This window comes from Prionailurus viverrinus, chromosome A1, assembly GCF_022837055.1.
Source record: "Prionailurus viverrinus isolate Anna chromosome A1, UM_Priviv_1.0, whole genome shotgun sequence".
Classification (NCBI taxonomy): Eukaryota; Metazoa; Chordata; class Mammalia; order Carnivora; family Felidae; genus Prionailurus; species Prionailurus viverrinus.
In genome coordinates, this window is record NC_062561.1 from 72,015,072 (window position 1) to 72,042,374 (window position 27,303).

The 27,303-nt window shown below is 37.8% G+C and overlaps 1 protein-coding gene across 4 annotated transcripts in view; it reads left to right on the forward strand.

Annotated features, from left to right (window-relative positions):
• Nucleotides 1-27,303, forward strand: part of PCCA (propionyl-CoA carboxylase subunit alpha) — a 417,383-nt gene that overhangs the window by 297,425 nt on the left and 92,655 nt on the right. For all 4 annotated transcript variants that reach the window (XM_047863104.1, XM_047863113.1, XM_047863129.1 and 1 more), the window contains exon 20: nt 24,920-25,018. In XM_047863104.1, the coding sequence (XP_047719060.1) occupies nt 24,920-25,018 (99 nt within the window). The remainder of the gene's footprint in view (nt 1-24,919; nt 25,019-27,303) is intronic.

Here is a 27,303-nt window from a genome sequence, read left to right on the forward strand (position 1 = left end):
AGAATTATAGTGTAACATTGTATTTAAAATAACACTTTTTGAAAACTGATACACCTCTTTACCAGTCACTTAGCAGTTATGTAACCTTGAAAGAATTAATGGAGTATCTCTGAGCTGCTGCTGAGGTAGGTGCTAGTACTCAGGAAAACAGAAAGGCCAGAAGTCAGATGGACTCAGGTTTATGTATCAGTCCTGGAACTGCTGGCTGTAAAATCAGAAGTTATTCTCTTTTCTAAGCCTTCATTTTCCTCATGTATAACATAGGGTTAATGTTCTCCAGGGTTTTGTAAAAATCAAATGAGATAAGTGTACGTAAAGTTGCTAGTATAGTGCCTGGCACGTAGTTGGCACTCGAGAGTGAGCCCCTTTAATGATCTCACCCCTAAATACAGACAAAGTGATTTTTAAAAGAACCTAAAGTAGCTTTTTTCAAAAAAGTTTATTTATTTTGAGAGAGAAAGAGAGCGTGCAAGCACGAGCCCACTTGAGCAGGGAGGGGGCTGGAGGGGGGAGAGAGAATGAATGAATGAGTGAGTGAATGAATGAATGAATGAATGAATATCCCAAGCAGGCTCCAAGCTGTCAGTTCAGAGCCCAGTGAGGGACTTGAACTCATGAATCATGAGATCATGACCTGAGCTGAAATCAAGAGTTGGCCGCTTAACTGACTGAGTCCCCCGGGTGCCCCAGAATTCATTTGATTTATGAAACTCTCTTTGAGGCTGCCACAGAATACCTGGGGAGTAGTTACAGAAGTAAACTTCACCTCTTGGTGTTTCATCTTGGGAAATTTTGTTAAGTGAGCCTGGTGAGCCAGTGGCTGCTGTCCCCATGACCCCTCAGGACCCTGTTGTGGTTTGAAAGCCCATGAAGCCTACACTTCCCCCTTGCCCACTACAAGGCCCGCCTATACTGTTACTAGGTGCAGGGCTGAGGGCATCAGTCTCTTTGGGGGAATCTGTCCCTTCTCTATGTAGAGCCTTTTCTTCTCCATGGACACTGTACTGATGTCTGTTTAAAATTCCAGGCATCGAGTCACCTGGGTGGCTCAATCAGTTAAGCGACTAATTTTGGCTCAGGTCATGGTTTCACAGTTTGTGTGTTTGAGCTCCATGCAGGGTTTTCCATGCAGTGTGGGGCCTGCTTCAGATCATTTGCTTCTCTCTCTCTCTGCCCCTCTCCTGCTCTCTCTCTCTCAAAAATAAACAAACATTAAAAAAAACAAAAAACAAAAAACAACAACTCCAGGCATCATGGAATTACCATGCCAACTGTATACTGACCATTTTTGCAAAAAAAAAAATAAAATAAAATAAAAAATAAAAAAATCAACCCTTGCTGTTGGATTTTCCCTACAAATGAATTTATCTACAAATATCTAAGTTGGCTCAGTTGATGTATAATCAGATCAGCCTGAGTTTGGATATGCTACTTTGCTAGTTGTGGAGCCTTGAGCAGTTATTTTAATTTCACTGAGCCTCAGATTTGTCATTTCTAAAATGTGATTAAAAACCTCTGTTGTAGGAATGCTCTGAGAATTCAGTGAGTTTAGTGTTTATTAAAATATCTGATTGATGTTAGGCACTCAGTGCATGTTCCCTTTTGTTTAGACTAATTTTTGTGAACAAGTGACAAAAGTTAGTTAGCTACGAAGAAAACCAGGGGGCATTTATAATCGGGGTATTCTCACCATTGGAATGTCTGTTCTGCTTCATTGTTTTCTTTTTTTAACTTCATCTTATTTCTAAAAAGGAAATTATAAAATAAGCCATGTCTTTTGTTTCTCAGTGTTTGAATCTCAAAAAAAAAAATACAGATCTTGCTTGAAATTTTAAAATTTAGTGCAGTGACTTTGGGTAAGGCTCTGCATGGATATATTTGCGCTTAGCCATATCTATTATGCTGGTATGATGGTGGGTATATACTGCTGTTGCCCCATTTTGTTACTTGGCTTTTTACAAAAACCACTGACTGTGTTTACATGTGTGATGCATGGTTGTCATATGTAATAAGAGTAAGGAAATCAGCTGGCGATTAAACATAGCACATGCCCTGTTGTAAATAACCACAGACAAATTTGTGTACAGCTACCAAATTTACCCACTTGGACAAAAAGTGCTTATGTTTAGCTTTTAAAATCTAGTAATGGTCACTTAAGAGCTAGCTTGACTGTATCTCCAGCATTATTAATAGAAGAGTTGTTGTTTATTGTTTTTATGATCAGATTTGAAACAGAGTTTAGAAGAATATATGATTAGGTTTATAGCCAGCTGCTAAAAACACAAAGGAAGTGTGAGAGCCGTTGGTGCTCGGCAAGATTGCTGGTAGTGGATGTGGTATTCCGTCAGTTTATCAGAGATTGGTAAATCTGTTCTGTTTAAGTCCATCCTGCTGGTTTAGGTGCATTAATGGAGCTCTTAACCAGAAGTTTAAGCCATGTCTTCTAGGTTTCATCTATTCCGTTGGGTTTTGAATTATCACATATCCATATCGCACCACACCTTGAGAATTTTACCCCTGTGGGGAGGTATTTTCTTTTTGTTGAGTACAGCATACCAGCTTGGAATTAAGCCACAGTACAAGAAATACACTGACTTACGGGGAGGATATTCCTGCTAGCATTCTGTGTGTATCATTTGCTTATTCAAGCATGTGAACTTCAACAAGAAGAGGTAATTTTGCTTAGATTTCTTGATTTGAATTGTTCTACTATTTGGCACTGGGTGGAAAAAGGAAAAAAATCATATTGAAAGCATTGTTCTGTTAATGAAGTTGCTTGTCCCTTTTTGTGCCAAATTTGGCAGGTAAAATTACCATTTATTCTACTTGCTAGAGCTGGAGAATAGATTGTCGAGGAAAAGTAGCAATTTAAGTAATGACACTAGATAGAATGTGCTACACTATATACATCTCCCATACTTTTAGATATTGACATGCAATTTTTATTTCTCTTTAGTAATGCACTTTGTCTTTAACCACTATATTACTTCCAGTAGCTCTCATCAGCTACATGCAATTTGCTTCAGTTGTGAAATTAAAAAAAAAAAATACTATGTTATTAATTATAACAAACCAAAGTGAAGCATTTTGATTTCAGGATAAAAGAACGATTGTATTTTGTTCTGGATATTTCAGAAGTACTGCATGAATTTTAATTATGAATAATTAAAATTTAAAAAGGAAAGATGAAATATACACCTTAATATGATGATATATAATACCAAATTTCAGATGTTCATGATTCCTTCCATGTTTAATTTTTTTTAATGTTTATTTATTTTTGAGAGGCAGAGTGTGAGTGGGGGAAGGGCAGAGAGCGAGGGAGACGCAGAATCTGAAGCAGGCTCCAGGCTTTGAGCTATCAGCACCGAGCCCGACGCAGGGCTGGAACCCACGAGCTGTGAGATCATGACCTGAGTGGAAATCGGATGCTTAACTGACTCAGCCACCCAGGCACCCCTGATTCCTTCCATGTTAATTACACTTTGCTCTTTTGTATATATGTGCTTTAATATTTGGCAAATTCTAAAAGACGAATTTTAATCAAAAATCTTGGTCTAAAGTGAGAAACATCTCATTCAAAATATGAATAGGTGGGTTTTTTTTTAATAATGTGTTTAAATGAATTGCATAAATTTAGCATTTGTGAAACTTTGAAGTAAATATATAATCCACCAAATTTATTTTAGATTAGATTTTTCTCTAATTATGAAACTTCAGGTTTTTAAAAAATTATTATTTTTGTTGTAGTTTAAAATATAATGGCTAAACCTGCCTTCCTTCCAAAAATTAAGAAAGCCTCTGTAGAAACTGATCTGCAAAATAAATTAAAAAAAAAAAGCACCAATTGGTGAATTTGTAGACTTGCCTAATGTTAATGAAGAAACAGAGTTTCAAGTTGCTGAAACTTGTAACCATCGGTTCCTTCTTTCTGCCCACTAAGCTAACTGGCAGGCAGGTGCGGATGCTATAAAATCTAACATCGCAATTGACACTAATTGGCATAGTTGTTGGCAGTCTTATCAGAAAGCAAAGGGCTGAATGGTTGAATGGGTTTAGAGAACTTGAATGATAATAAGCATTTTTATATGCATCTTGAATTACTTTTGTGACCCAGACTAACAGGAACACTTCATTCTGACCTCATCCTTCAATGAATAGAAATTATAGAAGGCACAATATGCAGTGTGTGTGATTACTGATTATTTTTCAGGTAACCTTTTACAGCTGCCTGCTCCACTGCCTCTTTCCACCTCCTCCCGCCCCTCTCAGGCTCAGAGAAACCAAAGTATATGTGCTGAAGAAAAAGGAGATAACTACTGTTACTGAATATTAATTTTTTGATTGATTTGTTGCCAAAAGCTTGGTGCATGTCATAGCACTTTAGGCTTAAACTTAAGAAAAAATATTAATTGAATTTATGGATGAAAGAACAAGAAGTCTAAGATTTGCTTCTGAATAGTCACAGAGCAGGTTGGGGGAATCAATGGGGATATAGGTGAGACAAGATTGGCTTTAAGTGGTTAAGTTTTGAACTGGGGTGATGGAAATATAGAGGTTGTTAAACTATTCTTGCTGTTTATGTCGAACTTTCCCCAACAGAAGGGTTGTTGTTTTGTTTGTGTAATATGCTCCATGACCTTACCCCCTACTTTTTTTTTAATGTTTATTTATTTTTATGAGAGAGAGAGAGAGAGAGACAAAGTGTGAGTGGGGAAGGTGCAGAGAGACAGGGAGACACAGAATCAGAAGCAGGCTCCAGGCTCTGAGCTGTCAGCACAGAGCCCAACGGTGGGGCTCGAACTCACAGACCAGAGCATGAGATCATGACCTGAGCCAAAGTCAGACACCCAACCAATGGAGCCACCCAGGACAGGCACCTTCTCTCCCCCTACTTTTATAAGGTCTTTTATACTTACCAGTTCCTTCCTAGTGCCTGCACCGCCTCTCCTCCCCCCCCCCCTTTTTTTAAAAGTTTATCCAGTTTGAGAGAGAGCACCAGCAGGGGAGGGGCAGAGAGAGAGGGAGAATCCCTAGCAGGCCCCATGCTGCCAGTGCAGAGCCAGATGCAGAATCTGAACCCATGAAACTGTGACATTATGACCTGAGCCAAAACCAAGAGTCTGATGCTTAACAGATTGAGCCACCCAGGTCCCCACAAGTACCTGCCTTTTAAAAATTTTCCTAGTTCCTTTCATCAAAAATGACTCCTTTAAAGTGAGAGTTATATAACCTAGTGAGCTCATCTATGTGATTGTGTACAAATGAGTTAATTTCTAGGCAGTGTAGATTTTAATAGGAGCTTTTTAAAGACACTTTCTTAGTGTTTATTTTTGAGAGAGAGAATGAGAGAGAGAGAGAGAGAGAGAGAGAGAGAGAGCGAGCGCACATGAATGGGCGAGGGGCAGAGAGATGTAGACACAGAATCCGAAGCAGGCTCCAGGCTCTGAGCTGTCAGCACAGAGTTCGTGAACCCACGAACTGTGAGATCAGGACCTGAGCCGAAGTCAGATGCTTAACCGACTGAACCACCCTGGTGCCCCTGAAGACTCTTTCTTAACTGAAAGGAATGACTGGGTAGAATTTTTAGTCACTGAGCTGGATCTTTATGCCTGTTCTGAGTATCACCCCTCATAGAAGGGTTAACGATTTTAGGTATTGTGTAATGATTGATATTAGCTTTTTTGCTCTAGAGATAATAATGTTTTTCTTCAGTAGAAATATTTTCCATTAATGTAACATTTTTTTTTTAGCTGAGTTAGGAGAGGGTATGACTGTATTGTTTAGCTTATGTTTGTTCATGTGGGTATTTCTGTGTGTTTTTAGTCCACTCCCCATCCCCAAATAATTTAGAATTACCTGTGTTAAAAATAAAATCAAGTCTTCTTTAGTTCAAAAGGCCCTTTTGCAAAGGGGTATCTAGGGAGGAGGGATGGTTACTCAAGGCTCTTGCTGGAAAGTTCAGTGCTGCAAACAGTTACTGTATCCCTTCCTTCTGTCTGCTGGTTATTACATAGATGAGTAGTTGATGTAAATTTTGTACTCTGCTGTTGATCCAAGTCTGTTTGGGATTTATTATGATCAGGTAATAGTAAAGTTTTTAGGTGTTTGTAATGTCAATCCTTGGCTAGTAAAACATGGAGAAACCAAGATCTTTTACACTATTGTGACTTTTTCCATGCTTCTTGTCTATTCTGGAAATTGATAGGAGTTGACCCTTATTTCAAAGTAGCATTGCCTGAAATAGTTCAGAATTTTTTATAGCTTTCTAAGAAATTAAAATGTGAAATTTTCACTATTTCTGTTTCAGTTTGTATCTGAAATAGGTCTTTAGGCATGAATGCAGTTTGCTCATTAATTCCTTATGCTATTCTTTGTTGGTGTCCACTCTTTGCTTTCCTTGTTAGCTTTCTCTTTGGCCATGATCGGTGTATTATCTCTGGTAACTGCTACCCAAACTGATATATTACATTAGCCATGACCCTTTCCAAGGCTCCTGGAAAAATGCCAGTTTTCATCTCCTTTTGGTTTGGAAGCATAGTTTTAGAAATAATAGAATGGTCTTCCTTTGTTCGCAGCAATCAGAATGAAAAGGGTTTATCTAACAATTTGAATAGATAATTTTATTTGTGTGGACATGAAAGTGAAACCCTAGAAATGGGATAGAATTTTAAGTGGCATTTTAAATTTGTTTTGAAATTCTTTCTTTCTCTCTTTCTATAAATGAGCTATGTTAAATATGCGTGCATGTGTGTGGGGGGGAGTGTTCATCTTTGATATATTAGATCCTGTGTAGATTTTGTATCCTAAAAGGGCTTAATGGAGTTTTTTTATATAGTTGGAATAACTTTAATCTGCTACTCTAAGCACATGTGGATTTTTAAGTACACGTATTACCAACAGTTCACAGGACATTATGACTAAAAATACTCTTACATAAAGTTACTTTATTAGTCTTACCAAAAGCTGCTGTGGGGAGTTTTAAATTAGAACTATATTTTCATTGGTCAACAATCTAAGATAAAAGCTACTTATTTGAATAACATGCATTAAGACTATGAGAGCACTTCATTATGCTTTTGTCTGCTTTATGTTGTGTCAATTGGAAACATAGCTTTGTTAGCTTTTTAGCTATGAAAAATGAACAGAAGTTATAATAAAAGTTGTAAATAAATAAAGTTAGGTTTTCTCTCACTGAATTTGATAATTTTTATTTTTAATACAATAGATATTTATCAAAGATCCTTCAGTCTTCAACATCAAAGCACTGTGTTAAGCTCTTCATGAGGCACATGAAAGAATAAGGCACTAATCTGCACTCATGAGCTTCCGGTTTAGTTGGGAGGTTTTGAGATCAATACTGATCTGTAATATAAGGCATAATTTGATAAGTGCATAGAGGTACAGAATGTTACAGAAATTCAAAGAAAGGGAAGATTCCATCCAATAGAGCAGAGGACTAGAGGTGGTACAGTTGGCTTGAGCGGGATAAGGCAGAAAGTCAAGAGCAAACTTGATGCAGTAAATAGCATATGGAGCAGGTAATGAAGAATGGATGGTAGAAGTCTGTTAGGCTGCGTTCCTGGAATAGGGCCTGTGCACGTTTGTTAAATGGAAGAGAAAGAGGGAAGAAAAGTCAGAATGATAGGTTGCTGGATCAAGACCATTAGTATAGAGGACCTTGAGAGCCACTTTGAGAAGTTAATATTTTATTTGGTAAGCAACCAGAGGCCAAGAAAGATTTTGAGCTGAGAAAACTTGTAAGATAAAAGCCACATCTTTAACTGGTCAGTGAAAGTAAATAGAATTGTTAAATGCTGATAGGGCCTTGGGAAGGTTTTCTATTTGAATGGGTTGCTAAGAGGAAAAGAGTTTGTATTTCACTTAGTGGCTGATAAGAGAATTTGGGCAGATAGACTGGAGAGAAATCAGCAATAGTGGGAGGAGAAAGAGTTAAAAAAGCAAAACTTAGTAAACGGAATATCTTTTAGAACGAGTCTGCTTCTGTCAAGGCCACTTGTGCTGTGACTCAGTCTGTAAACCATCTCTGCTTGTGACCACCTTGGCTTGATACTTAATCAAGAGTAGGGACTGGAATTCTTTGGTACCAAGTATGACTGTCCAAATAGTTGGCCTGACCTGATAGTCTGTGTTTTTAGACTTTTGACTGTGGAAAAACCTAAAGTATACATGAAACTGAAAGAAAAGTATAATGAATATCATGTGCTATCCTTGTTTTATCTCTGCTCACTTTTCAGAAATTTCTGGAGTATTTTAAAGCACGTACGACACATGCTATCAATTCATCTTTATTTAAAATTTTTTTTTAGTTTGTTGAGTTGCACATCTTCCAGTGTCCCAATTCCCAAGCCCTTGTACACTGATCATCTAATTCACAGTTCATTTTTTTCTCCAAAAAGAAACCTATTTCTTTTGAAATTCACATTAGTGTCAAATCACTTGACCTTTTTTAATTAAAGCACTATCACATTCTTTTTCTAATATATTGTAAAATATATGTAAGGAAGATGATACATATATATGAATGTTGGGCAGAGAAAACAAGTAGCAGACTTGTTCTTTAGGTGGATAATGGAAGGCAGGTTTCTCACTGTCAGAGAGTGACAAATATAGTACAGAGGAAGGCTAGAATGTACCTGGTGGTATTGGATAGGAATTGGAGGGATCAGTGTGATCTCATGGTTTTTTATACATAGATACAGAAACAGATTTAGATGGAGTTACTTAGTATTTAATGTTACAATGGGCAACACCTTGTTGTTGTGGGACACTTGACACCATGGTATGATGCTGAAGAAAGCACAGTATCACTGCTATATTGTTCCTGGTAAAAATGCATAATCATGAGGAAACCTTCTTCCAAATTCAGGGATACTGTACCAAGTAACTGGTCTATTTCTTCCAAAGGGTCAAGGTCATGAAAGATAAGGCAGAATTAAGAAACTGGTCCAGATGGACAGAGACCAAAGAGACATGACAGCTAAATGCAGGAGCATAAATTAAATCTTGGACATACCTTAAAGGTTAAAGGGCATTATTGGGTCAATTTCTGGATATTTGAGTAGGGCTTGTGGTTTCAATGGTAATATTGGGTCCATATTAAACTCCCTGATTTTGCTGGGTTGTACTGTACAGAGGGCATCCTTGTACTTGGGAACGCACTGCACTATTTTGTTTTTAATTTTTTTAATGTTTTATTCATTTTCCGAGAGAGAGAGAGAGAGAGAGAGAGCAGGGGAGGGGCAGAGAGAGAGAGGCAGACACAGAATCCAAAGCAGGCTCCACGGCCTTGAGCCTGATGTGGGGCTTGAACTCATGAACCATGAGATCATGACCTGAGCTGTAGTCAGACTGAGCCACCCAGGCGCCCCATTGCAGTTGCACTATTAAGGGAGCTATAGGACGTCATAACTGGCAAAAAATATTAACTGTCAAAAGTTATTAACAAGTAGGGAATCTGAGCTTGATGTACAATTGCTGTAATTTTTATGTACATTTGAAATTACTTCACAAAAAAGGAACAGATCATTCATTGGAATGATGGAAATTGATTGTACTATGTATTTTTCTATTTCGTGTTAGAAGCAATGAAAAAATGCTGGTAACTCCATAAACCCTAATTCTTACTAGTTGGGTTATATTAGTGGTTTATAGAGCTGAGAAGCTATCCTACTGACTCTTTCCAAGTGTTTTCTTAAAAATTGTGATCAAGTTGATAGATTTTTACTAGGGTTTTTCCTGAGATATAATTGGGACCTACAGAATAAAAGGCTGGTTGTTACTTTACTTTATTCACTGGATGGATTTGGTGAGTAGTTTTGGGGCATCAATTCCTGTATCTCACTTCTCACCATGACCAAAAAAAAAAGGTTTTTTTTTTGTTCATGCTTAGAAAACATTGTTATTAGATTTGCAATTCATGAGAAGTTCTAAGAACATAAACTATATAGTAATTCTTTTGGCAGTAAATTTGCTACTACAGTTTTAATATTCAAATATAAAACTACCAAGTTTATGTTGTTGATATTGCAGTATAAGAGAGAGATAATAAATATCTTCATATATGTATTAGAAATCGTATCACCGATGGCCACAGAAGCTGAGAAGAGAGTGCAGAACTGGGGGGGTAATCCTCGCTAGGTAGGAACATAGAAAATAGAATGTCAAATATATTTGTTGCTGGCCCAGAGAAATGAGCTATTAGGGCAAACTCGTGTCTAAGGGTAGAACTAGAATGCTAAACAGTCACAGGTAGATAAGATGGTTAGGAAATAGCATGTTGCAGATGCAGTGCATGGGAATTTAGGGGGAAGGAGGACTTAGACACTACTGTGCAAGTCCTGTAGCCCACATAGGTCCTGTGTGGGTGAGCCAGCAGCTAAGGTTTTGGTTGCGGGGGACAGGGGGACGTGGGAGTGAAATACACAGGAAAAGCAAAAGAGATGCTAATAGAAATCAGATAAAATTTAAAAAGATAAAAATGAGGGGTGGTTGAGCGTCTGACTCTTGATACGAGGTCTGACTCTTGGCTCAGGTCATGATTCCAAGGTCGTGTGGTCTATCCCCAAGTCAGGCTCTGCACTGAGCATGGAGCCTGCTTGAGAGTCTCTCTCCCTCTGACCCTTTTCTCTGACTGCGTGCTCTCTCTTAAAAAAACAAAAACAAAAACAAAAAAAAGGAGGACTTGGAGGAGGAGGAGGTATTAATGGAAGAACAAACAAAAGTAGGTATGTTGAAAAATGGATCCAGAATAATCATTACTGTGGGAGGAGGACATAGTATCACTGCATTGAACTTCTGCCAACAGCCAGCATTTGCTGAGGGCTTATTACATGCCTGGTACTGTTCTAAGTGCTTGCCTTATTCCTCCAGCATAGAGTTAACATTTGAGGGCATGGAGACATGAATAATTAGGCAGCTTCTGAACCTGAGGTTCATTTACAGGCATATTGACTACTGATGACAATACCACATAGAAAACATAGGATTCCACCATGATTTGGTAGGTTTGGTAGGAGAAGTAAAGGCAGTTTCACTTGCTCCTTATGTTAAATTCATCTACCTTGAGTTATTCATTAAGCTGTGACATAATTTACAGTATTGCCTTCAGAGAATGACCTTATCACACCAATCGAAAAGAAACTACTACTATAATTAAAGTGTGGGCAAAATAATGTAGGATTTTTTTAAACCATACAACTGAAATTACAGTTGTTACTGATCAATTAATGAGGCGATAATTAAAGAGAAACTAGTCAACCTGGCTGATTGTAGACCAGTACCTAAAATTTGTTATTGCAATTCACATCCTTTGAGATATATTTAATTACATTTATAACACATGCATATTTAATATAATCCTTTGTGACAGATTAACAGATCTTCACCATCATTATGTTTAATCCTTTTTGATGTTTTTGTCATTATTACATATCTCTTTGGGACAGAAATAAAAGACTGTTTCCAAGGTGATAGTGATAAAGAAGAAACTTATGAAAAATGGTTGTCTCCTTTTGTTTTCAGAAAGCAAGCATCTCATCTCCTCCATGGAAGGGCAGTAGAGGTATCACAACTATATTTTGGAATAATATTTTAGGAAATAGGAGAGCAGGATAAAGAATATCTACCCTTTTTTTAATGCTAACTTAAAAAAATAACATTTTATTTATTTTGAGAGGAGAGCACAAGCAGGGGAGGGGCAGAGAGAGAGGGAGAGAGAGAATCCCAAACAGAGATGTCAGCAGACTGTCAGTGCAGAGTGCTATGTAAGGCCCAGTCTCACCAACCATGAGATCATGACCTGAGTTGAAATCAAGAGTCAGATGCTTAACTGACTGAGCCGCCCAGGCACCCCATGAATACCTACATTTTTTGTGTCATTTTAAGATCTGTATTAAGATTTGCTATACTTTCTACTAAAATGTTAGGAATCGTTATTATAATTGGATAAAAATGTTTGAGTTATTTTTCATGTTTTACCTGAGAAGTTAACATTGAAGCAAGTAACTTAGCAAAGTTATGAGATCTAAATTTTAGGAGAATTAATATGCTTCTTATTGGCAACATATTCAGAATTTTTTTAGAAACCTTATTTGTGTTTCATATGTTCAGCAGCACTGTATGTAGGAGTCAGTGAACTATAATGATGGTAGATGGTAATATCCCAGTGTAATTAACTGCATGGCCTACAGATTCCTTTGTTATTGGGGAGTGTTGGATATACTTCATTGATTTAATATACAGTGAATAACTGTATTTTTGTTAGCAGTAATTATGAGATAAGAACTAAAAAGAATCAGTAAGCATCTTTAGAATAGTCTTTGAAGGTACAAATAAGCAGTGAGTGTTTGCTACATGCAAGGATTGTACCTTAATATTTAGATTACATGTGTTACTTTTGCTTTTGACGTGTGGATTTCAGTGAAATACTCTGAGAATTGCAAGATAATGGCTTCTCTTGCCTACATAATTTATATGGTTCTTTAATTTCCTTATATGTGCAGGAACAGGAGGAGAGGGTTGAGTTGGAATATATTTTTCTAGGATCTTTTCCAGCCTGATAGTCAAATCAGAAAACCACAGATCTTTTTCCACATTTTGTGCAGACTCGTAATTTTTAAGATATGCTATGAAAGCCTATTAACTAGGCAGACACTAGTCATTCCTTTCTGATAATTAGTTATAGTGTGATCAACAAATCTTTTTTATCCTTCATACTGCCTTCAGAAATAGAAACAAAATATATGATTGAAGTCTTTTTTTAAATAGTGAAATGAATACCTTGATTTTTATTTGGCATCTAATTCTGCACAATGCTAATCTTAACATTTGATGACAAAACACTTAAAATTTGTGTATAACAGAATAGAAGAATTGTATGGTGAATCAGACACACTTTTTATAGCCTGTATCTTCCCCAATTTTTATTATTTTTGGAAAAAAATTTTGGCAAATATTTTGTTTTGTAAGTTTTACATTCCTACTATTGAAAAAAATGTGTTTAACAGGTGCCTACTGCAATAGAAGCTATAATATTTGTGTCATGAGGCACCTCTGAGGAAGTGCTTTTTTTTTGTTTTTTAATGGCAAAGGATGTAAGTAATCTCTCTCAAATGTCAAATTAATTTTGGGTGTGTACTTTCTTTTTTCCCCTATGATTACGTAGATAGGAAAACTGAATGTTCCAAACAACTCATGGAAAATATTCCACATCAACATTATTTGTACCATAAATGCAGTTAAATGCTTTTAATGGAATACAAAGTTACCAGCAGATTGTTAAATATGAGAAAATACTTTCTTGAAATAGGAAGGAAATCATGTTTTGGAGTGATGTTTTAAACACCATAAATATTCTTATGAACAACTTAACTAATCCTCTGTAGGTGGGGGAAACTTTGCAGAAAATAGCGTGTGTTAAAATGCATTTCATGAATTCTATCTACCATAGCCTTGCTTTGTTTAATTTGATCTTAAAATATCAATATATTTTTAAAGCTTATTTATTTATTTTGAGAGAGAGCGCGAGCAGGGGAGGGGCAGAGAGAGAGGAGGTGGGGGTGGGGTAGGGACAGAGGATCCCAAGCAGGCTTCTTGCTGCCAGTGCAGAGCCAGACGCAGGGCTTGAACTCATGAAACTGTGAGATCATAACCTGAGCCGAAACCAAGAGTCGGATGCTTAACTGACTGAGCCATCCAGGTGCCCCAAACTATAGATACTTTAAATAGAATGTAATCTTTAAATGATTCCAGAACACTGAGATGTATGATGTTCTCATACTCAAGATTGCAGTATTACACATCTTTTTTGAAGTTTGCACTTTTCAAAAGCTGGCAGGACCTTTATTTGGTCATTCTCACTCTCTTTTTATTTCCCCTTTCTCTCTGATTTTGTACATGATCAGCTTTATGTTTACAAGAGACTATTCTGCACTATAGTGAGGGAACCAGTCGGGGGGTGTGGAAGACTGACTAGTCTGTTGCAGGAGCCCAGGTGAGAGGCAGTGGCAGGTGCAGGTAAGGTGGTTGTGTGAGGATGGAGGGAAGTGGGGCTGTTTGGAAGCCTCTCCAGTCATCCATGCTTTTCGATATGATCTCTCCTCTCCCATTCAACCCTTTCCATGGTAGCCTCTGTATCTCTTGCTTTGTTATCAACAAACTGCCCTGTATCTCCAGACATTCTTGGAACATTCTGCCACTTACTTGCCTTCACAGAAACCTGGTGGTTTTTCTTCCATACCACATGCACCTCTGAGGTGGGAAGCGAGACTGTTTTTTTCCCCTAGTACCATTCTAGACCACAGTCCCCTCCTTCTTAGAAAATCCTTGTTCTTTGAAGTTCACATAACCTGCCTTCATCACTACCTCCCCTCTGTCTTGGCAACCTCTAAGTTCCTTTCCCTGCATTTGAAGGCTAGCAACCAGTTTATGGTCTCTCTGCCTCAATACAACCATTAGTCCTTTTAGTTTCTCTCCACCCATTGATCCTACCTCTGTTTTTCCATCCTTTATCCAGCTTGGATACCCTGGCCGTAGTAATTCGCTTGCAAATACCCTTAACTTCCTCAACCCCTTTAATTCTTCCATCATTCCTAAACTTGGATGAACCCATCCACCCACCTTCTTAATGCCTGCATCAGGCAAAGTACATGGGCGTTGCTGGGCAAAACCACATGCCAAGGGCAGATTCATATCATTCCATGTGCATATTGCCCACTGTGGCTGAGCAGCCGACACCAGGTGGCAGTTGTGCTGTTTTTCTGATAAGCTCATCCCTTTCCTTTTTCTTTAGTGACCTCTGTATTTCATGACCTCTGTATTCATACTTTTCACTTTCCTTTTCCAGTTAATACTATTCCTGAGTATCCCACTTTTCCCCACTGCCAAGAATCTAGTCCTGGTCACCATTTTCTTTTTTGCTTCATCTGATTCATTCTTCAGGCTGTAGCCAGACTGATCTTTTAAAAATAAAAATTGATGGTGTTACTCTCCCATTGGAATCCTTTAGTGCTTCCCACTGCTCCCGCTCTATCTGGGTACTATGCTCACCTTTGTTTTCTGTGCTCCACACACTGATTTCATATGAACCAAGCTCTTTCTTGCCTCTGGGATTTTCTTTTTACGTGAGATTCCCTCTGGGATATTTCCTCTGGATAGTCCCACCCACCTACACACCCACTCACTCACTGCTACCAACTGATTTCTACTCACTTTTCAGCTCTTAGCTTAAAGATCACCTCCTTTGAGTGCTCTTCCTTCCAGAAGAGTAATAAGAATTAAGAAGAGAGTATACAATTGCTGAAGATTTGTGGCCTTTCAGAATATAGTTTTAGCAGCCAGATTGTAGAAGGTTAATGGAAAAAGTTACATGGTAGGAAATTGGGAGCAGAGTACTTGCTCTAGAACCTGTCAGAGAAAAGGAGAGAAGAAGTTTGGTGGTTCAAGTGGGTCAAGTACACATCTGTGAAAATGTGGAAGTCCTGTACGTGCTTGAAGGTGGAGAGAAAGCAGCTGGTATGTGAGATCTCAGTAAAGGAAAGAAAATAGTTGATGATGCCAAAAAATAAGAGGACTTCTGTTTTGTGGCTTCAATTTTGGTAAAGCAAAGAGGAGGTCATCTGCCAAAAGTGTGGATCAGAATTAATATGATAATTAATGTAAATTTGGTGCACTTGAGTCCTAGGTCTGTTTACTCTAAAAACATGAAATCTTTATGTCTGAATTAGTGTTTCTAAACTGAGATTTGGTGTCTTTGGGTTGTTTTTTATTTTTATTTTTATTTATTTTTAATGTTTTTATTTATTTTTGAGAGAGAGAGAGACAGAGCATGAGCAGGCCAGGAGCAGAGAGAGAGGGAGACACAGAACCCGAAGCAGGCTCCAGGCTCTGAGCTGTCAGCACAGAGCCCGACATGGGGCTCGAACTCACAGACTGTGAGATCATGACCTGAGCTGAAGTCAGACACCCAACCGACTGAGCCACCCAGGCACCCCTTTGGTTGTTTTTTAAATAGAGTTTTAAAATAATTTAGAATATTCTAGTGTTTTCATAGTACTAGAACATGTCCACAATATTATCTGCCTTGAAAGGTGTGAAATTTTATTTGAGCCCCAGAGTATTATGTCATTTGTCATTTTACAGTTGGTCTATTTGTTTTTTTAATACCCACACCGAATTTGACTTAATTTGTTAGCTTTTGTTTGTCAAGGGAAAGATCTTAAAACCTTCCAACCCCAAATGTAGGTACTCAAGCAAAACAAAATCCCTTTCTAATTATTAGAACTTGCCATATCTGGGGGCGCCTGGGTGGCGCAGTCGGTAGGTTAAGCGTCCGACTTCAGCCAGGTCACGATCTCGCGGTCCGGGAGTTCGAGCCCCGCGTCGGGCTCTGGGCTGATGGCTCAGAGCCTGGAGCCTGTTTCCGATTCTGTGTCTCCCTCTCTTTCTGCTCCTCCCCCGTTCATGCTTTGTCTCTCTCTGTCCCAAAAATAAATAAACGTTGAAAAAAAAATTAAAAAAAAAAAAAAGAAAAAAAAAAGAATTAGCCATATCTGAAATTAACTGTCTAAATGTATCTTAAAAAAAGAACTGTGCAACCATAAAACCATAGAATTTTAGCCTCAAAGAGATTTTCAGCGTTGCTCCTTCAGGTCCCTCATTTTCAGATAAGGAAGAGTTGATACAGAGACAATGTCCAAAATACACTGTACAATTGGGTTTGGTAGATGAAATCCATAAATTTATGACCAGAGAAATTAAAATGAGTATTGCTATGTTAACTAAAATGAAGTTTTAAAAGAGCAGCTACTATGTGTTACGTGCCTGTTAGTGAAAGGTATAAAGTAAATATTGACTTTATGGTGCTATGAGAGAGGAAAAATAGGCCCTTATACTTCTCCTCACTTTTAAAGTTTTTAGTATATAATATACATAAAGAGGAAAACTTAAAAATATGAATAGATTTGCAGTAAAAAGCAAGCCTCCCTTCTATCTCTGTCCTTCAACCCCTCCCACTCCTCTTATATATTTGTCTAGAGATATTCTTTACATTAAAAAAAATAATAAAACCACACATTTCAAAGGTTTTTTTTTTTTTTCTTAACAAATGATAGCACACTGTATATGCTATTCTGTATTTTCTTGGGAAAATTTCATATCAATATATAGATAGGCCCTTTTTTAAAGAAGGGGTTCTAAGTTCTCTTATAGGCTACAAGATGTGTTTCTGTGATATAAGGACATCTTGGCTGGGTATAAAATTGGGGGCAACATTTTCTTTTTTAGTACTTATACCAAACTGCTCTGTGGTCTTATATCTCAATTTTGCCCTCGAGCAATTAGGCTGACCTGATGTTTTTCTTTACTTGTGCATGATTTCTTATTTTTGCCTAAGTAACACATAAAACATTTTTTATCTTTAAAGTTCCATAAACAGCAGAATTCTACAAATTTAAGGTTTTATTTAGTTTGAAAAGTTTTACCCTATCGTATCTTTGAATTTACATTTATTCGTTTTTCTTCGTAAGCCTTTCTGAAAAAGTATTTTGTATATTCTTTGGATCCCATTTCTCCCTCCTTCATATCTGTTGTTTTCTCTATAAATTGTTTTTATATTGCTAGTCTTTTCTGTTTTATATGATTTCTCCATGCCCTTATCTTTCTTTTTAGTCACATTGATTCTATTTTTGGTTGCTTCTTAAAGTAGCTTTTATCTTTATAATGTTATTTTTCTCTTCATTTTTTTTCTGAGTTCTTCCAGCTTGATTTTCATTTCCTTCTGTTGTTGTATGATCTCTTCTTTGAACCTTTGTTTTTCTTCTTTGAGCTCATTTTTTAAAAGAGGAGTCAGGTTTCCTACAGTCGTCTTTGAGACTTTGCAGAATTATTTATCTGAACTCTTCCTGTGTTTCTTCAAGTGGTTCTTCTTGTGTTATAATGCTCTTAATTTACCTTTTCCTCTTGATAAAAGTATGTTCTGCAAACTGTATGCAAAGATGCAGTATTGGTTATTTTCTGATCATCATTTATGTGCAGTGGGGTAGGTGGTTGGGTCTAAGCATGGACAGCCCACAGCTTTTCCTTTAATTAGGCTTATAATACCCTCTCATCAAATCTGTTATTTCCATTGTCCTAGATTTCACTTCCCATTAGTTTTTGGCATAGGGTGGGTTCTTTATGTCAGCTTTTCAGTGTTGTAACAGTGAAATGCCACTTCCACCCCATATCTGCAGCTTTAGTCCCCCTTGGCTAAAGAATTACACATAAACTGTGTACATCGCACAGTAACAAGAATTCTTCAGTCTGTTCCTATATTTCTATGGTATTAAAATGTACAAATTTCCTGCTTCTCCTAGTAGCTTATAAGTATAAGCCATTGAGATTTCACTCATCTGATGATAGCATCAATAGAATCCTTGCATCTGCTGTTCCAAATTATGCTTCTTGGTGAAATCTCTTTGTGGCTGGAGGCCTGAGAAGGCTGGTGGTGGTTTTCAGCATGTTCTTTTCCCTCATTTAAAGTTTATAGATGTGTTTCATAGTTTATGATTTGGAGCTTTGACAGCTTCCTTGTTTCAGTTGTATAGTAACATTTCAAAATTATGCTCATTACTTCCCAGGTGTACAAGGAAATGTCGTTTCTGTATGTCTGTCACATGTACTCTGTTTCATAAGCCCTCTACCTTTACTTAGTGGGGGAGAGGGAGGAAACACTTGGTAATAAATAAGATCTTGGGCTCCTTGGGTTTAAGCAGTATCTTTCAGAAACTGTGGTATTTCAGGTTTCTTTTCCTTCCAGGTTCCACTGAGGCGTGGAGTTAGGTGCAGGTAAAAGGGGCCTTTGGGTATGTGGTTGGACTCACTCGTAACTATTGAGGTAAGGAGGAGAGCTCAGACTCAGACTGTCTTTACTAGGCTTTGCTGTAAGGATCTGGACTGGGTACTGGCAGGCGATGATTCTTCCTCTTTGGCATTGAAGAGGCCTCTGTACCCATAGTCCTGGGTACTGTTTGCCTGCAGTCATGGAGTCTCTTGTACTTATGTTGTCTTTATCTTGACCCAGACTTTGTTATCTCACTAAGATAAGTAGAAACTTCTGGATTCCTATCATGATGTGCTTGGGTCATCTTTCCAGGTTCTTCCTCAATCAGTGCTGTGCTGTTGCTTCATAAGCCACATTAGGATTGCTGTGACACCAAGTACTGGGCTTTAGTAGAAGCCTACAGCTTTCCCTAGACTATATCCCAAAAGTAGATCTCTAGCCCAGATATTTTTAGGGTACCTGATACCTGTCAGAATATTTTCATCCATCTGTCTCCATTGCTGTCCCCTACCTATTCCCAAGGATCCATGCAAAAGGAAATGGGGAGGTCTCGGATTTCTGATATCTGCGTCTTCCCTCTGTATCTTTCCTTCATGTAATCCACAGGGACTTGAAAAGGCCTCCCCCCAGCCCCCCATGTTTCTATCTGGAAGGAACTTTCCTTCTATTCTTCTTCCCAAGTTAACATTCACATCCACTCATTCAATAGCAGAGGATGCAGGGAAAGAAATTAATTTATCAGTAAGGGAAGATAAAGGTAGTTCAGAAATACCACTTTCAGTTTTCTCCCTCTGCTTTTGTTTTTAGAAAGTCAGATTTATTGAGGTATAATTAATATAAAATTTAGTCTTTAATTGTATGGTTTTATTGAGTTTTGACAAATCTATGTACTTATATTATTACCACCAAAATTAAGATTTAGAACATTTCTGTCACCCCAGAAAGTTCCCTCATGCCCTTTCCCAGTCAAACTCATCTTCCTACCCATATCACCTAGCAACTGCTGACCTGATTTCTGCCTTTTCCAGAATGTTCTATAGATGGAATCATACTCATGTACTTTTTTCTTTTTTTTTTTAAGGGGGAATCTCACTCCTCCCCTTTATTTATTTATGTATGTATGTATTTATTTTTTTTTTAATTTTTTTTTTCAACGTTTATTTATTTTTGGGACAGAGAGAGACAGAGCATGAACGGGGGAGGGGCAGAGAGAGAGGGAGACACAGAATCGGAAACAGGCTCCAGGCTCTGAGCCATCAGCCCAGAGCCTGACGCGGGGCTCAAACTCCCAGACCGCGAGATCGTGACCTGGCTGAAGTCGGACGCTTAACCGACTGCGCCACCCAGGCGCCCCTGTATGTATTTATTTTTTGAGGGAGAGAGAGCACGCGCACGCATCCGTGCGCAATGGGGGAGGGGCAGAGAAAGAGGGCGAGAAAGAATCCCAAGCAGGCTCCAAGCTCAATTCGGAGCCTGATGCAGGGCTCGATCTCACAAACTATGCGATCATGATCTGAGCCTAAATCAAGAGTTTGACAGTTAACTGACTGAGCCACCTGGGTGCCCCCATTCTCATGTTCTATTATATCCTTTTTTACCGGCCTCCTTTCACTTAGCATAATGCTTTTGAGATGCTTAGTGCTAATTTTCTGTTGTGTGGATATACCATATTTGTCCATGAATTAGTTCATTGGACTTTTGGGGGTTTTCCAGTTTGAGGCTGATGTAAACATTTTGCTGTATGTATTCTATCATAAACAAGCTTCTGTGAACATTCACGAACAGGTCCTTGTGTGTATGTATCATTACTTCTCTGGGGTTTTCTAAAGCAGGCCTCCCATTTGGCATTCCCACCAGCAATGTATGAAAGTTCCGATTGCTTCAGAGGTTTGCCAGCACTTGGTATTATCAGTACTTTTCATTTTATCCATTCTAGTGGGTGTGTAGCCCTATTTCATATAGTTTTGGTTTTTTCCTAATGACCAACCTGTGATGTGCTTGTGTCACCCATCTGTCTTCCCTGGCGAAGTCTCTGGTCAAATCTCTTGCCCATTTTTAAAGAAATTCGGTTGGTTTTCTTATTGAGTTGAAAAAGAGAATTCTTGGGGTGCCTGGGTGGCTTGGTTGGTTAAGCCTACGACTTTGGCTTAGGTCATGATCTCACAATTCATGAATTTGAGCCTCACATCAGGCACTCTGCTGTCAGTGCAGAACCCACTTGGGATCCTCTGTCTCTGCTGTCTCTGTCTCTCTCTCTCTCTCTCAAAACTAAGTAAACATGAAAAAAAAAAAAGAATTCTTTGTAGATTTTGAATTCAAGTGCTTTATCAGATATATTTTTTGCAAATATTTTCTCCCAACTTGTGGCTCAGCTTTTCTTTTCTTAAGTGTCTTTCAAACAGAAATTTATAATTTTGGATGAAGTCTAATTCATCTATTTTTTCTTGCAAGATTTGTATTTTTTGTGTCCTAAGAAATCTTTGCCTGGACCAAGGTTATAAAGATTTTCTCTCTTTGTTATCTAGAAGTTTTGTAGTTTTAGGTTTTACCTTTAGTTTTCATTGTTTTGAGTTGATTTTTTTTTTTTAATGTTGTGTTATCGAGGTCAGGATTTATTTTTTTGAATGTGGATGTTTATTGTTTTAGGACTATTTATTCACAAATTATGCTTTCCCCATTTAATGTTTTGGCACTTTTTTTAAAAAATCAATTAATCATTTATGTATGGGTCTCTGAACTCTCATTTCATTCTATTCTTACACCAGAGCTTGTTTACTGTAGGTTAATGGGAAGTCTTGAAGTCAAATGGCATGAGTTCTCCAAATTTGTTACTTTTCAAAATTATCTTTACTATTTTATATCCTTTGCTTTTCTCTCTGTGTATTTTGGAATCAGCTACCAAAACAAAAAAAGCCTGCTGGGATATTGATTGGAATTACATTGAATATATATATATGAGTTTGGGAGAGAACTTCTATCTTGATAATACTGAAACTTTTCTAATTCATGAACATGGTGTGTGTGTGTGTGTGTGTGTGTGTGTATATATATATTTTTTAGGTCTAATTCTTTAATTTCTCACAGAATATTGCTTCTGACTTTTGAAAAAGTAAAACCTCTCCCTTCTGTTTTCATTTGTTACCTATTTTTCCACAGCTTTTTTGAGATATACTTCACTTTAGTCATTTAAATTGTACAGTTAAGTGGCTTGTAGTATATTCGCAGAGCTGTGTAACCATCACTACAGTCAATTTTAGAACATGTTCATCATGTCAAATAAGAAAGCCAATGCCCCACTGCTGTTACCCCTCAATCCTTCCATCCATCCCCACACCCCTAGCTCAAGGCAACCACTAATTTATTTTCTGTTGGTATGGACTTTTCTGGACATTTCACTATAAATGGAACTATATAATTTGTGATCCTCTGTGACTGGCTTTTCAGTTAGCATGTTTTCAAGATTCATCCATGTAGTAGCATGTATCAGCATTTCATTCCTTTTTATTATCAAATGATATTCTGTTATATGGATATGTCACATTTTGTTTAACCAGTCATAAAATAGTTTACTTTAGGCTGTGGTAAAGTGGTTCCTCTTCTGCATGATTTGAGTATGTTAGGTTATTTTCTCTGAGAACCCGTAAAGATGACAATTACAGTTTCATTCTGTCACCCCTATTGACTTAAAATTAGTATCAAATACAAATTGTAAATGCCTGTCATTAAAAAAATCTTTCCTTACAGCCTCTAACTTTCCATTTTAACAAATAAAACTTTTATAATTGAACTCTGACCTTTTTTAACCTTTTAAATTTAGGAATCATGTCAAAGCAAATGTTTTTCTCAGTTTTAAAAGGTATTTTTAGCACTTAATATTTGTAAAACTATCTTTTGGGGGCTTCTTTTAGAACTCTTCCATTACATAAGGAGATATTTAATTCAGGAAGAAGTGCTAAATAGATTATTTTATTTTTTTTAATGTTTTATTTATTTTTGAGAAAGAGAGTGAGAGTAGGGGAGGGGCAGAGAGAGAGAGCGGGAGACCCAGAATCTGAAACAGGCTCCAGTCTCTGAGCTGTCAGCGCAGAGCTGGATGCAGGACTCGAACTTGGGAATGACGAGATCATGACCTAGGTCAAAGTCAGACGCTTAACCGACTGAGCCACCCAGGCAGTTAATGGCTAATTATCTAAATAGATAATTTTAAAATGTTGCTCTTCTCAAAACTATAGTCTTTCTGCTTCACAGATCTTTATCACCTACTTTTTAATAGTACATAATTTATGAGATAGCATGATATCTGACCTTATTTTTAAAACCCATTTAAGGAAAGTGGAACCATTAGAAACAGGAAAAGGGAAAAAATGTTTAGGACCTACTATAGTAGGAATATCGGTAGAGACTGTTTTATGTTAATTTTTTAAATATTACAGCAACCTGACAGCTCAGATCCTGGACCCTGCTTCAGATTCTCTGTCTCTCTGTCTCTCTGTCTCTCTCTCTCTCCTGCTTGCACTCTGTCTCTCTCTCTCAAAACTAAATAAACATTAAAAAATTTAAAAAGGGGCGCCTGGGTGGCGCAGTCGGTTAAACGTCCGACTTCAGCCAGGTCACGATCTCACGGTCCGTGAGTTCGAGCCCTGCCTCAGGCTCGGAGCCTGGAGCCTGTTTCCGATTCTGTGTCTCCCTCTCTCTCTGCCCCTCCCCCGTTTATGCTCTGTCTCTCTCTGTCCCAAAAATAAAAAATAAAAAACGTTGAAAAAAAATTAAAAAAAAAAATTAAAAATAAAATAAATAAAAAATTAAAAAAAATATTACAACACCCTTTCAGATAGAGTTTTACCGTATTATAGTTTGGCAACTAAAGTTCAGACAGGTTAAATACTCCAGTGTGGTAAGCAGCTCTAACTTAGTCAAATAGTAATGTCAGGTGAGACCCAAGCCGTTGTTCCTTTTTCCCAGTTACTGAAATGTGCTGTGTGGACCCGAAGGCCCCTGAACCCAGAAACAAGCAAGTGCATAATGTATGTCCAGCTGACATTTCATTATGTAGCCAATAGCATGTCTTTGCTTCTAGACTGTATGACCACACTATTGTGGAAATAGATAAACAGAAAGTCTGTATAGATGTATATGGATACAGTTATTCTTCTAAATAATATCTGTGTCTTTTATTATAATAAGTATCTTTTAAGAGAATTGAGAGAGAGAGAGGGAATTGTTAGGGATCTTGTGTCTTGACTTTGCTACAGTTTTATTTTGAAACTTAAATATCCCTTCCTTATGTGGTTTACTGTGGACGTAATACTGTTATTTCTCTTAGCTCTCCCATATAAGATTTAGGGAATCAGTGAGTGAAAGAAAGAAAGAAACTAACAGTACTTTTTATTTTAGCTTTGCTTGTTTTCTCTCACTTTTATATTATTTATTTGGAAATTAGAATTTTTCTCTTAAAAGTATCTGTTTTAAAAGATATGGGTTTTTTTGTTTTTTGTTTTTTGTTTTTTTTTGCATCTTCATAAGTGATGACTTGGTGAAATTAGTCATTTAAGATTGACAAAAATATGACAACTTTTGCAAAGTTCAAATGGACTTTTAATATTCAACACCAAAGAATTTTGCCTAATTAAAGCTTCTGTTTAATTAAAATCACAATGCACAGTCCTTCATTAAAATTAACACAGAAAAAGTTCTTTCTTGGTCCTTGGAGAGGATATTATATGCAAGCCCTGATGTGTGGGTTGCAAAATGTCACTGGAATTTATATGCATTACTTGTCTAATTGCAGTAAATGTAGCATGTCCAGATAGGTTTAGAGTGAGAAGGCTGTTTGTTACTTACTGGAAATCACTGGAAACCTCAGTACCCAGAGGCAGCTGTGCACAGGTCCTTCACCTCTCCCCAGAGACAGCTAAGAAGACTCCTGTTGGACCCTGTCTCTCATGGCGGGAGCAGTAAACATGACAGGCTGTTGGGAGCCATCTGTTTAAAGTGGCTGCTGCTTTGTATGCGGCAGTGAACTTGAGATCAGTTTTCTGTCTTTCTTCATGGTAACAGTCTTATTTGGTGTCACAACAGGTGGAAGTTGATGGGTCGAAACTAAATGTGACCAGCACGTGGAACCTGGCTTCACCCTTATTGTCTGTCAGCGTTGATGGCACTCCGAGGACGGTGCAGGTAAATGTTCTGATGATTTACTTTGAGGGGTCCGTCAAGTCCAAAATCCTTACCAGCACCTGGGTGGTTAACACTGACAGAAGTGGCTGGGAGAGGCTGCATTTTATCCTGTCTCATACATTCCATAGTTGAAAACATTGTTTCGTTCTTGAGGGGATCTTGAAGCAAGTCTTATTCTGAGGAATGGATGTTTTCTTTTTTTTCAGGCAATCCAGCAGTGTCAGTGTATTATTACTGTTGTACATAGAGCATCCTGCGTGTTTTTCTAAAAACATGGGAAGATAGCATTTTTGTTGCCATTGTGGGTTTTTAGTTATAAAATATGACTTTGTTACCTTCCTTTTCTGTGTGACTGAGATTGTGTACTGTTCGATCAGCAGAAATGTGAGCTGTTCAGATGGACTTGCCAGAACACCTTGATGCCTTTTAAAAATTCAGTGATCTTAACATGTTAACCTTTCTTTTCCCTGCAAAATACAATCTCTTACATTGAGGAAATGACTTGAAATCCAGAGTTGACTGAATATTCTTTGCTGTAGGTGGCTTCCGTATTGAAGTAGAAGCTACGAAGGGAGGTGCTGCCAGAGCCTGCAGCTCACCTCCTAGTTGAGGGGGAGGGTTCCAGGGAAAACAAAACAAAGAACTCCACGTAACATGTGATGATCACCTGCAGATAAAAATCCAGACCCCACCCCCACCCCACAGTATTAAACGCTCATTCTTTTTGTTGTTGTTTTTTACAAAAATATTTTTGTGTTCCCTTAACTTGATTTTACACAGGAAACTGATTTTTAAAACCTAGAGAAGTCAACAGAATCACAGATCAAGACTTCTCTATACCAGATTCACATATATCTCTATTAGAGACAGAGGTAGTCTAGAAACTTCCTGGTAAATGTTTAATGACTAAGCTAATTTATAAGCCAGGCTTAATTGGTAGATGATCTTTATGGTTCTAAGAAACATTGAATGCTCAGGACCGAGTCATATATTTTGGGTTTGGTTTTCTGGCTTCCCCCAGTATATTTATTCTCTCATATTTTCTTTCATATTCTCATTATGAGGTGAAATACTTTGAGACCCTTGGAAAAAATATCACTGCATAATTTCACACTACCTAGATCCATTCATTGTGTTTTCAAAAAACATGGTTTTATGATATTTGTGTATGTTTAATAGAATGTGCTCTGCCCTGAATGTGCTGTGGCCAGGCAGCATTTTTCATAATATGACCTGCCAGTAGAGAGATACAAATTCCTACTACCCAAATTAGTGTATCATATTTTCAGCTTCCTTCTCAATGACTGTGCAGATAGGTAGCTTGATGGCACTTTTATATGTAGAGTTTCTAGCTAAATTAATACTGGATATGTATTTAGAATAATTCCCAGAAATATTTTCCCTATCATAGGGATACTGTTCAGTAAATCCTTGTCATTCTTGTAAGTTCTTTGCTTAAACAAAAAAAAAATTAGGGGCTTCTGGGTGGCTCAGTTGGTTAAACATCTGACTTCAGCTCAGGTCATGATCTCACTGTTAGTGAGTTCGAGCCCCGCGTTGGGCTCTGTGCTGACAGCTGAGAGCCTGGAGCCTGCTTCTGATTCTGTGTCTCCCTCTCTCCCCCTCCCCTACTCATGCTCTGTCTCTTTCTCTCTCTCAAAAATAAATATAAATTAAAAAAAATTAATGTGAAATAAATGACCGCTCACGCAGACCCCCCTGACTCTGGAGAAGGGTGTTGCATCTAGTTAAGTACCATTTCATCAGAAGGAAATAAATTCATTCAGAGAGGTAAATGGTAGACTGGATAAAAACCAAACAAACTCATTGACCTAAAAAATGCTGAGGAAAGTTTTCCTTTCCAGAATAGATGGATTTTATTCACTCTTTATGGACATTAACATTCACTGTTGACTCTCTTTATCTCTATAATGTGGTTCCCATGAAATTAATAACATAATGAGGGTAAGTAATACACAGTACTTTGTATCAGGCACAGTTCTGAATGCATTTCATGTATTCATATCATCTTCACAGCAACTGTATGAAGTGGGTACTATTATTTATACTTTTGTATATGAGGCAGCTGAGGCTCAGAGAAAAGTAAGTGACCTCAAGGTCACGAGGCTGATAGGAGGTAGAGCCAGGCAGGCTTGCTGTAGGACCTGTGCTGTTAAGCATTACACTTTACTGAGGCAAGCTAAGCAACTTCTCTGTGGTTACAAAGCTAGGAAGACGCTAAGCAGAAATTTGAACCCTGGCGCTGGGACCCCAGAGTGTGAGCT